The sequence below is a fragment of the Alexandromys fortis genome, unplaced genomic scaffold (genome assembly GCF_014885135.2).
Source record: "Alexandromys fortis isolate MF-2015 unplaced genomic scaffold, M_Fortis_MF-2015_v1.1 scaffold_329, whole genome shotgun sequence".
Lineage (NCBI taxonomy): Eukaryota > Metazoa > Chordata > Mammalia > Rodentia > Cricetidae > Alexandromys > Alexandromys fortis.
In genome coordinates, this window is record NW_026068249.1 from 175,176 (window position 1) to 187,864 (window position 12,689).

Sequence of the window (12,689 nt, forward strand, 5' to 3'; positions counted from 1 at the left end):
ACAGTCAAAAATTTTAAAGAAAACACAATGTACATAATCCAGACTCTCTGTGAATTTTCCATTTTTACGTGGCTTATTTTTCTTTATTTCTCTTAATCTATAACTATCTGTACTTCTGTAATCTGTCTCTTTAAAGACTTTACCCTTTTTCTTTTTAAGACATTAACTTTTTTATATTCTTTTTCTTCTCTTTCCCAAGCCTACGTACATTCATCCAACAGTGTCTGAATCTGTTTTATTGTGAATCTGTAACATTTTTTTATTATCCAGGAGCATAGCCAATAAGAAGCTAATAATGCAGTTTTATATGGTTATTTCAGGGCTAAACTAGCCAACTGGCTGGGAACAAACAAGCAGCCCTCTCCTCCAACACATTGGTGCTCACGTGGCCAACTAAATTCACATAAAACCTGAGAGGGCTTAAAAAGCAATTCTAGACAAAAAGAAAATGCAGAGTTTAACACAGCTTCTTGCTGTTTGCTGGAGGCTTGCTGCAGCTCCTTTAAGAGAAGTTTTCCTGATTCAACAACAGCAGAAAAAAAATAGTGGTGGTTTTGAAATGCTGGTTTTCTGGCTCTGGAGACAGAGCATTTGAATGGGGTGTGAGCAAAGTGATAAGGCTTGCTTGGTGGCAAAGTGGACCAGCTGACTGCCTAAAAGTGAGGCAGTGCACAGCCTGGCTCAGGGGCACAAGTGGCTCCACCATGCTGGGCTGGGTGGAACAAGCACTGATTTACCACATTTGACCTAGTAATGGTGCAGCTTAAGTTTTAGGCTGGGCTGGCAAGCACTCAGTACTGTATTTGACCTAGTAATGCAGCATCTTAAGTTTTAAGGAGGGCTTACAATTTTAAAAGCTCTTCAGGACAGTAAACAGTTACAAATAATGCAATAAGGACAGATTCAGAAATAAAATAACTCTAAACGGGTCATAATGTTGGATAATAATGTACATAGGCTTTAAAGAGAAAAGAAAAAGACTATAGAGAGTTGAAAAAGAAGTAAAACAATTCTTTAAAGAGACAGAGTACAGATAGTCATAGATTTAAAAGAATAAAAAAATAAGCCACATAAAAATGGAAAATTCACAGTCTGGATTATGTATATTATTGCATTTTCTTTGAATTTTTTGGTTGTTAATGAGCTAAGTACAGAGAGACATTTCATTGTGGGGGCTGCTAAGCTAAACCAGCATATATATTATAAAGGTATCATGACTTTCAAATTTGGGTCTAAGGATATGGTGCTTTGGAAAAGTTCTTCTCTTGTTTCCACAGAAGATAAGAACCTGTGGTTTGCTTCCAGACCATTATGGTTTCATGGAACAAGACACCTGAAAGGTTGCTGTGACCATCCCCACAAAAAGAATACTTCGCCCAACTGCTGACTGAGATAAACTTAGCACAAAGATACACCATGAAAGACCTGATTAACAGCACCCCCCCCAAACAGCAGGAAGTAGTATGGACAAAACTACGCCCATATTCCCAAATATAGTTTATAAATGCTTGTTTACATTTAAAGGGGAATATGATATAGATATGAATAATTTGCATTGGTATGGATCTTGGTTTATTGATACAAATTTAAGGTCAATTTTGTTATATGTATATTTCTAATCTTGACTAAGGTATTATGTTTGTCCAACTCATTTAAAATATAATATATAATTAAGAAATATGGCTAAATAGAGACTCATCTATAATAATAAAGCTTGTAGTCATATTAGTTAGATTTTCTAGATGTATAGAGATACATTTCAGTTAGATAGGTATTCTTCAAATCTTTCAGACACCTTCAGAATATGGCATTTAAAATGTTTAAAAACTTAAGACTTATCATGATAATGAGGCACATCTGTTCCTGGCAGCACCAGTTACTTTGAGAGGGAGAGGGGCATTGAAGAGGCTCCTTATGGAGTTAGTTAGCCATTTGGGCAAGAAATTGCTTAGAACATAGGAAGAAGAGGTTAAGATTAAATTTCAAAATTATTAATCACAATGGAATCATAATAGAACCAAGATTTGAACCCTCATACACATTTTCTCAAACCCATTTGCTTTCTGCTGCAGAAAATACAGTCCCTGAATATGGGATCTCACCAGCAAGCTCTCTCTCTCTCTCTCTCTCTCTCTCTCTCTCTCTCTCTCTCTCTCTCTCATGTTGGTAAGAGAAACTGAGAAAGCATTGAGAGCTGTGACTGGTCTCGAGACTTCCACACAGCAGAGACCATGTGAGTCATGCTGTCCTTCATCTGCTTTGTCTTTGCATCATAAATGATAGGGTTAAGCATGGGGGGAACTAGCACATACAGATTTGCCATAAAAATGTGTGGGGAGTGTTCTTGCCAAAGTGGTGTGGAAAATGATGTTATGAAGAAGAGGAGACTCCAATGTGAGAGCCACAGGTGTTGAGAGCCTTGTTCTGGCATCTGGAAAGGAAGTCTAAACACAGCCTGGAGGGAATGAGTGCAGCATCTACCAAAACTGAAGCCATTGGCACTGAGAAACCATACCAGATGTTGACAATGATGTCCACATAAGCCAACCTGGCTACACCAATATGCTCACAGCATGATCACGGGATGCTATTGGACCTGCAGTATAACAGTCTCTTCAGCAAGAATATGATAGGGAAAATGGTCCCAAGTTCCATCCCCAAATGGCCAGGGCCATTTTTCCAATTACCATGGGAGTTAAAATGACTGAATATCTCAAGCGAGTACAAATGGCCACATGGCGGTCAAATGCCATGGCCATCAAGATTCCTGACCCCCACAAAAGCAACGTGCATAAAAATATTTGAGTAATGCAGGCCTCAAAGGGGATCTCCCTGTCGTGGAAACAGAAAATAACCAAGGCCTTGGGCACAGTGGTGGTGGACAGGAGAATGTCAGTGCCAGCCAGCATGGATAGGAAGACATACATGGGTGCATGTTCACTCAGAACAGCAAGGATGAAGACTCCATTTCCCAAGAATGTGGTGAAGTACATGAGACAAAAAGAGAGCCAGATGTAGTGTTGCTCCAGTACTAGGATTCCAAGCAGGATGAACACAGTCGGATGGGTAGTGGTGAAATTAGCTACAAACATGCTTGTTTTTGAAGTCTCCCTGTGATTACTTTAAGAGAGGGAGAGAGAGAGAGAGAGAGAGAGAGAGAGAGAGAGAGAGAGAGAGAGAGAGAGATACAGAGGCAGTAGGAAGAGGCAGCTGTAAGTTCTGGTAGAGGGTGAGCAAACATCATAGTGACTTCAACAATGTAGTGTCACCCTCCCCTCCCACATTAGCACGGCAAATACAAACAAGGGCTCCGGACCACACCTCAGCAGTGTCTAGAACCCATACACATCTGTGTTCTCATTTCTGCATTAACTCTTCCCCAGGCTTTGATCATCCCCCTGATCGCTACAACTACATCCTACACCAGACAAGGCTCCCCATCTCCTGCTTCCCATCCTCACTCCTTTACACTCAGTAGCTCTGATACAGCCTTTGTGGTAGGCTCTAAACCACAAGGCTATGGTCTGTTTTGTTTTGTTTTGGGGTGTGTGTGTGTGTGTGTGTGTGTGTGTGTGTGTGTGATGGGTAGAGGAAGAGGACATCAGGTATCTTTATCACCCGCCACAGGATGTCTCACCGAACCTCAAACTTGCAGTCTTGGCTATGCTGCTGGTCACAAACTCCCAGGAACCTCCTGTTCCACCTCCCACCTGAAATTACAGGTACTTAAAGGTGCCTAGTATTTTGTGTGGGTAATGGAGGTTTGAACCCAGATCCTCTTGCTTTCACAATCACTCCTGACCACTAGCCATCGCCTCAGTCCCTATGTTTTTTAAATAAGCCTATCAACCTAGAAATTAAAGCCGCCACTTTGCAGTCAGAGAAGGGCCTCCACAATCCTGCATTACTTGTCTTTCAAGCTTTAGACACATCGTCAAAGTTAATTTACAGTGTCACCTGCTCACCACTCAACCTGGACTTTCCAGTTGTCTTTGCTTTTGATAAGCACTTCTTCATCTAAAACAAATTTTTCTACCTTGAAGGTCTTCCAGTTTGCAGCCTATATATTACCATCCAGGAAGCCCTCCTGAGCTGAAATCCTGAACTTCTTCTTACCCTTTGTTACTGATTTTTTTAAAGGCAAGTTTTTTACATCTTAGGAATTTGGCATGATCTATAATGTTGAATTATTCATACTTTTCTTGTCAGAATTAAATACACTCTACATTCTGACTAATATACTGCCAAGCATAGAAGTACAAAAATCAATACTAATTACTGTTAACAAATGAGTCAGTACAACTCAACAAAAATACAAGCAACTAATAGAAATACACTTGAAATTTATAATTTTAGGGCTGGAGAGATGGCTCAGTGGTAAAGAGCACTGGCTGTTCTTCCAGAGGTCCTGAGTTCAATTCCCAGCAACCACATTGTGGCTCACAACCATCTGTATTGAGATATGACACCCTCTTCTGACCTGCAGGCATACATTCAGACACAGAACACTGTATACATATTAAATAAATAAATCTTTTTTATAAAAAGAAATTTACAATTTCAGTCTAATGGGGAAAAACGTCTATTCAATAAATACCATTGGGATATAGAATTATTTCCAAATTCATTAGGTGTTATGCCTAAATAGCAAAACTATAAAAATACTCAAAATTAAAACAAGTTTTTAAAATAAAGCATTTTTCTATTGTAAAGATCTGAGTAAAATAAGAGAATCAAATTCTATAGAAAATAGCAAATCACTGGCAATTTTGTAAAAAAGGAATAGAGGATTCCAAAAATAAATAATTCTAGGAGAAAGATATATACGAAGCTTGCAACAGAAAAAAGATTAATGTCCTGAAATAATAAAAGTTGGTGAAATTACATAATAGATTTTTAAACATACAAAGAAACAAAATGGATGACATGTATTATAATAAAATCAGTCTTTACACATGAATAAATGATCAATCATATAAAATTTAAAGAAATTAGCTATGTCATCTTAAAAACATAAGGAAACAGCTCCCAAAGCTGAGACATGTAACTTTCTATGGACACTTTGGACAGTAAATTGACAATAGCTTTTAAAAGTCTTAACTTTGCAAATGTTTCTGCTCAGTAACTTCTGCCATCTACTTTCTGAAATTACAGCATAAGAATCTACAGACATCTACATTCTTACACTATCAAGTTTAGTTATATGACTTCATAACTACCCTAGGCTAGTAAGTCAAAGTACCTACATTGCAATGAAATGTTTTGTTTCCATTTTTAATGTATAGGAGCTGGAAAGATAACTCTCTCCTTGAAGTACTTCCCACATGAACATAAAGATCTGTTTTGAGCCCTAGCATTCACCTAAAAAGTTTTGTGTGGTGGTGTGTACTTGAAATCCCATTGCTGGGAAACAGGAGAATCTTTGGGGCTTGCTGGAGACAGCCTCGATACTCGGCAAAGCCCACAATGAATAAGAGACCCTGTCTCACAAAACAAGATGCATGACTCCTGAAGAAAGACAACTGTAAGTTGAATGTGATCTCCACATGGATGCACACACATGTGCAAGCACACATGTGTACCTCTACACACATGAACATAGCATACATATACACAAAGATGTGTCAACTGTGGCATATAATTAAGTAAGCAAAAAGCTAGTTGTAGATCCAAATGCATAATCTGATTTCTGTGAGATGCACTACAATACATTATAAGCAACAGAAAACCCAAATGCACTTTGGCTCGAGGAGACAGAATGTCTTTACTCTGTTTTTGAATAAAAATCTTTCTAAGGGGAGATAGCTCAGTTCAAAGGTGCTTAATATGCATTGAACAAGACAGGTGTGGTCATTCAAGTCTACAGTCCCAGCACTATGGAGGTTGGTGACAAGAGGATCACTGGGTCTTGTTGGCCACCCAGCTACCTTCCAAGTTCAGTGAGAAATGAGCTCAGGGGAATAAGGCAGAGAGTGATAGGCCAGGATGTGGAATGTCTTCTGATCTCTGCACATGCACAAGGGCATGCTCACACATCCAACACACACATACACACACGTTTCTATCTCACGGTCACATAAAAATTCATGATATCATAAGAGTCTTCATTTCTTTATGGCTTGGGCTTATAGGAGCTGAATCTCCTAAGATAAACTGAGTGAGGAGTTTATCTTGTGTACAAAATAGTCACCAACCAAGAGCAATAATATTTTAGTGAAAGACTAAGTCAGATTCCACAGTGAAAAAAGTATCAGCATTTGAAGTACAGACGGTATCTGACAACACAATTCTCAGCCATGGCTGAAGCATGAAAGAAAAAAGAAAATAGAAACCCAGATGCATACTTTTATAAATTAATGATAAAATTGGTTTTATAATCTTAGTTTTAAATTCTTTTGGTTTTCTTGCATTATAGCCAGTAAAATGAAAATAAATCCTAACTCTCTATCAGGAAAATGTTTTAAGCAAGCTGAAATTATAATTTTTAATATGCCTGCTTTCAATATTTCAACATTTTAAGTTACTTTACTATTCTGGGGGAAACAACGTTAGTCCCACTCCTACACAGCACGGCAGTTCATGATGTCAAAATGAGCACTTTGACAGTAGCCCACTCCCTAGAGGACTTAAAAGAGCCTCTCAAAATCAGCTATTATGCAGGGGAAACCTAAAAATCCTAAGAACCAAATGCTTATCCCAAAGGGATAGTTCTTCCTCTACATAAAATGCAGTTTTGGAAGGATCCCTTAGATCAGGAGACAGCCTTCCCAGGGCTCTGTAGAGCTTGTCTGGTTTGGTTAGACAGAAGCAAACCCCAGCAGAGCTAGTCTGCAGAGGTCACTAGTTCAGAAACCAGAGCGGGTCCTTCCTATGGTCTCTGCACATACAACATCTGTTGATGATCCCAGATCACTAACATAAAGGCATATGTGACTTTGATCCTGCTGTTACCCAATGTGAAGATTATTAAGATCCCACCTATACCGACAAATCTTCAATATACATAGAAAATTGTAGAAAAAGAAGAAATAGTAGGATCAGAAAGCACTAAGTACATGTATGCAAGGGGGAGAGAGAGAGAGAGAGAGAGAGAGAGAGAGAGAGAGAGAGAGAGAGAGAGAGAGAGAGATTGATTTACCTTTATACTAATATGCTGAAACCATAATGGTGAGTAAGACATGGTCTCTGCCGTGTCCCAATAGTCCCACCAAATTATAACTCCATCAGTGGGTGAATCCACTGATAAACCAGGGCCATCACAACACACTCACACCTCCAAACTCCCACCTGTAGGAGCTGGAGAGATGGCTCAGCAGTTAAGAGCACTGCTCTCTTACAGAAAACCCGTGTTTGGCTCCTAGTACCCACATGGTGGCTCACAATCATCTGTAACTCTAACTCCTGTAGACCTGACAGTCTCTTCTGGCCTCTGTCGGCACCAGGCACACATGTGGTGCCTATCCATGCATGAAGACAAAATACCCATATACATAAAGTTAAATGAATTAATCATTTTAAAAATAGAAAAAAACAGGAATCCATCTAATTCAATTCATTTTTTAAAAAGTTGACTCACCTGGGAGCCTAGCCTGTTTGGATGCTCACCTTCCTAGACCTGGATGGAGTGGGGAGGACCTTGGACTTCCCACAGGGCAGGAAACCCTAACTGCTCTTGGGACTGGAGAGGGAGGGGAAGGGGGGAAATGAGGAGGGAAATGGGAGGAGGGGAGGAGGTGGAAATTTTTAATAAAAGAATAAATAAAATGTTGGCTCACCCAGCCTTCATGTGAGGGTTTGTGCCTAGGCCTGTTGCATTGTTGTGCCATGTTCGGTTGATATCCGTGGGAAGCCTGCTCTTTTCTGAAGGGAAACAGAGGAGGGGCAGATCTGAGGAAGAGGGGATGTTTGGGGGTACTGAGAAGAAAGGATTGGGGGGGAGACTGCTCTTGGGGTGTATTATCTGAGAGAAGAATATATAAAAAGAAGAAGAAAAGTTCTTCCTAAATATGTTGCATGGGGACCACTTTATATCCACATCATAATAGTCATTATTGCCATCATTAATACTATCTATTATGTTGTATATTAACATATTATTTTACAGTGACATTTTAAAATAGAGTTGGAAGATTAAGTCAGAAGCATATTACTAAATTAATGCTTAGTTTATGAGTGACTCTAATTACCAGACTTTGACTAATGGGATACTAGATTATATTATAAATGTAAATTGCTGCGTAATCAACAATAAATTTGTGGACATGGAAACAGTTGTTTGTGGCCACAGAAACAAATGAAAAACTGTGAATGCTATCTTCTCTTGGACAGTCATGTGCATGACTCAAAAAATGTCAAAATCTTTTCCTCTTATTTGACCAAGGAACATCAGACTGTATGCATCAGTATTCCATGCCTACATCTCCAGACTATTCTGTGGTAAGCATCTGACAGAAAGTAGCAACTTGCTATGTTCGCACTTTACAATACTTAACATAGTCACTTGTAATTAGGCTAAAACAGAAAAGATTTCAAACATTAATTCAGTTAAGAAATTAAAAGCAGGCTTAGTAGTGCATGCCTTTAATACCAGCATTCGGTAGACAGAGGCAGGTGGATCTTTGAGTTCAATGCCTGCCTGATCTACAAGCAAGTTCCAGGACACAAGACTACAAAGAGAAACCCTGTCTTTAAAAAAAAAGAGGAGGAAGAGAGAAAGAAGAAGAAGGAGAAGAAGAAGAAGAAGAAGAAGAGGAGGAGGAGGAGGAGGAGGAGGAGGAGGAGGAGGAGGAGGAAAAGGAGGGAGGGGGAGGGGGAGGAGGGGGGGAGGGGGAAGAGGAAGAGGAGAGAAGAGAGAAGAAGGGAGGGAAGAAGGAGGAGTAGAAGAAGAATGGATGGAGGGAAGAAAGAAAGAGAGAAAGAAACATAGAAAACCTCAGATAAAATAAGATAAAATTTATTAGTAATTGCAGAGGCAGACACTAAACTAAGACTGTAATTAACGAACTTAGGGCTAGCAGATTTGCTGCAGAGTATGAGCTAAGGATTACATGATGTGTATGTGTGTGTGTGTGTTTGTATTTATGGATTATTTCATTTAACCTTCTCAACAACTCTGTGAAACTGTCCCATGGTTATCACAAGGTACTTATTTTATAGGTGAAAAAGTGAGAACTAAAGAATGTTAAAAGAATTTCCAGGTCTCCATAGACAGGGAATAATGGGGACAAGACTCAAATGAAGTTTTATGACTCCAAGCACCATTCATATGACTATGTAGACCTTTCATCATTAGTAGGATTGATAATAACTTATTGAGAACCCAGCCCCAGGGGAAAATGGTTTTTTTTTGTTTTTTTGTTTTTTATTTTCGAGACAGGGTTTCTCCGTAGCTTTTGGTTTCTGACCTGGAACTAGCTCTTGTAGTCCAGGCTGGCCTCGAACTCACAGAGATCCGCCTGCCTCTGCCTCCCGAGTGCTGGGATTAAAGGCGTCCGCCACCACCGCTCGGCTTCCAGGGGAAGAATTTGAGAAAACTCTAGGGTTCCCGGCTTGGCGAAGTTGATGAGCTTGCTCTAATTTGCTCCCCAAGAAAAGGAACACAGGAAACAATCTGTCTTGAATGGAGGTTCTATGTTCCAGAGGTGACAGTCAGTGTCTAAACACACACACGCAGATTCTAGATTAGAGACACAAATATGTGGCTCACAGTGTGGATGGTAGCTGAAGAATTAAATGGGAAATGGCCTTTCCTAAATAAGAATGAAGGAGCATGTGTCAAAACATAAGTTCTTAAGAGAGTACTCCAATTCTGCTACTCTGATCTCATGAGTACTGTTACATACACCCAACAGTAACTTGTCAGGAGCCAGGCAGAAAAGTCAAGAGTGTCCTGTGTCTCCCTGCCTTGCCCATTCCTTAGTGTCTGAGTTAGAACCAAGGTGTGAGAAGTGAGAGCCGCATGCAGCAGCTGACTTGCATCTGGAAGGATAAACCATCATTGGTTTTGTGGACTGATGTCATTGGCTATTTCAATGTATTCTAAAGATTTGTGTTCTAAGTTCAGGAGGTCATCATCTTTTCACTTACTTCCCATTTATTAAATGCCAGATATTTTTCATATAAGGTACAAATATGAAAGATACATACTTTTTTGGTTTCAAGGCATTCACAGTCATTTCTGGTGACAAAGAAATGAGGAGCTCAGTACAACTCATTCTGCACATGTAGAGATGTTTATGAGATGAACTGGCCATGTAAAAGTAGGAGCGTTGGCTTGCCTGGAGAAAATGGGAAAGACTTGACAGAGAAGTAATCATCATCCAGTCGTTCCTCTGCACTCATCCCCTACAGCCACTGCCTCTGCCTCACAAGTGTTGCTGGGCTAAAGGGATTAAAGATGTGTACCACAGCCTCCAATCAGAGAAGGTAGTTCTTGAGTTGAAATTTAAAGAATGAGACAGTTTCCCAAAAGGCAGAAAGACACATATGCCCTTTTTCTTTCTTTTTTCTCCAATAAACACTTGACACCAGAGAGATTAGTGAAGAACTTTTATTTGTTTTGGTTGTTTGGTGTTTGTGAGAGAGATTTGCTTTATAACTCAGTTTATAAATATTTAAGCCAGGTTGTTCTCAAACCCAGAACAATCCTCCTGCCTCAGCTTCCTGAGTAAAGGGATTACAGGCACAAACCACCAAGCCCAGCTTTCTTGATTCTATAAAAAGAAACAATATTAGGGACTTTAAAATAACAGAGCCTCTCCATTTATTAAATGTGTTTAAATATATCCATTTGTTTATACCCTTACCCCTTGTGATAGATCCAATTTTGAGAAAGTCAAATTCTCATATCAGAGAAATGTACATGTAGTTTATCATTTCTAGTTTTTAAGGATAAATGTATAAAGTGGACAGCAAATATGAAACAAGAGAAAGAGATAAGGAAGACAAATTAGAAAACGGAAAAGTGGGAAGAGGAGAAGGATGAAGCAAAAGATGGGAAGTCCTGTCCATCCAGTCTGTTCTCCTTGGCTAGCTTCCTTGATGGAGCTGGATGGGAAGGGTCACAAAGACCCATCAGTCCAAAGGAGAGGAACAACACTGAGTCTTGATGTCCAAGAGCCAGTGGACTACACCCTCTCGGATTTGCTTAGTCTTAACTCCATAGACAATGGGGTTCAGCATTGGGGGCACCACCACATAAAGATTGGCCAGCAAGATATGCACGTGCCGGGGAATGTTCCGCCCAAAACGGTGAGTCAGTAAAGTGAAGAAGGATGGGACGTAAAACATGAGGATGACACAGAGATGAGACCCACAGGTGCTGAGGGCCTTGTGCCGAGCATCCTGGGAGGGCAAGCGGAACACTGCTCGGAGAATGAGTGAGTAAGACACAGCAATGAGGATCACATCTATGATGACCATGACGATGGGCACTGAGAAGCCGTACCAGATGTTAACGGTGATGTCGGCACAGGCTAAGCGGGCCACCCCAATGTGCTCACAGTAGGAATGGGGGACGATGTTGGTTCGACAAAACGGCAGCCGCTTCAACAAGAAAATCACGGGAAAGATGATACAGACGCTTCTGATAACAATGGCTAGAGCAATCCTACCTACTGTGCGCCATGTCAGCACCGTTGTGTATCTCAGTGGGGCACAGATGGCCACAAAGCGATCAAAGGCCATGGCTAACAGGATGGCGGACTCCCCCACAAACATTGTGTGAACAAAGAAAACTTGGGTGACACAGGCATCGAAGGCAATGTTGTGGGCTTGGAGCCAAAAGATGGCTAGGGCCTTGGGCACAGTAGTGGTGGACAGCAGGATGTCTGTGATGGCCAGCATGGAGAGGAAGACATACATGGGTTCGTGGAGGTTCCGTTCTGTGATGATGACCGCTATCAGGATGCTGTTCCCAAAGACTGCAGTGACGTACATGAGACTCAGGGGTACAGACAACCAGGTGTGATAAGCCTCCAACCCAGGGATGCCGAGGAGCACGAAAACCGCAGGGTGGAAGGTGGTGATGTTGCTGGGATTCATGGTGCTTACTAAGTGCTGATCAGAGGCTGGAAGGGAAGGAGCAGAAGGAACTCTTGCGTGTGTGCAGAGGCTCAAAGACAGGCATGAAACTGTGAATTGTTGAGTTCCCAAGAGAAAGTTCATCTAGAGGATAGTGGCTAGGGTGTAGAAATGGCTTCTGGCCCTGGTGTCTCATTTGCCCAGTCCCTGTGGTGAATTGTTTTAAGAACCAACAGAAGCTGCACCTGCTTCCATTTGCCCCGCCCCCAGTATCCTGACCCAACTGCACATTTCAACATTCATCTAACATTTCCACATAAGTACAGATTGCTCTCTATACAGCTTATTCTTGCTCCTTCCCGAACATTCTGTTCTGTTTACCTACATTTCTCTCCCCTTTTCTCTTCTCTCTGCCCAAATCTTGTTCTTAAAAATCCTTAAAATAGCTCCTCAAGACACACCACTCTGTAATGTGTTCGTAATATATCTCCTTCCTGAAGACATATTAACTAAACTCGATTATATGTAATTGGATTGTTTATCTGCCTATTACCTTGAACGATTCTCAGGAAAGTTGCCCTCATAACTCCCTGTGATGGACATGGAGAACCAGGTGGAAATTGGAAGGCAACTAAGAGATGTGTTTGTCCACTGTGACCCAGATTCAC

The 12,689-nt window shown here is 40.7% G+C and overlaps 1 protein-coding gene and 1 pseudogene across 1 annotated transcript; both read right to left on the reverse strand.

Annotated features, from left to right (window-relative positions):
• Positions 1-3,092, reverse strand: part of LOC126494134 (olfactory receptor 52B2-like) — a 12,188-nt pseudogene extending 9,096 nt beyond the window's left edge.
• Positions 3,093-11,073: 7,981 nt separating this feature from the next.
• LOC126494135 (olfactory receptor 52B2) lies at positions 11,074-12,042 on the reverse strand. Its single transcript, XM_050131360.1, has one exon. The coding sequence runs from the start codon at positions 12,040-12,042 to the stop codon at positions 11,074-11,076; it is 969 nt and encodes a 322-aa protein (XP_049987317.1).
• Between the last annotated feature and the right edge of the window lie 647 nt (positions 12,043-12,689).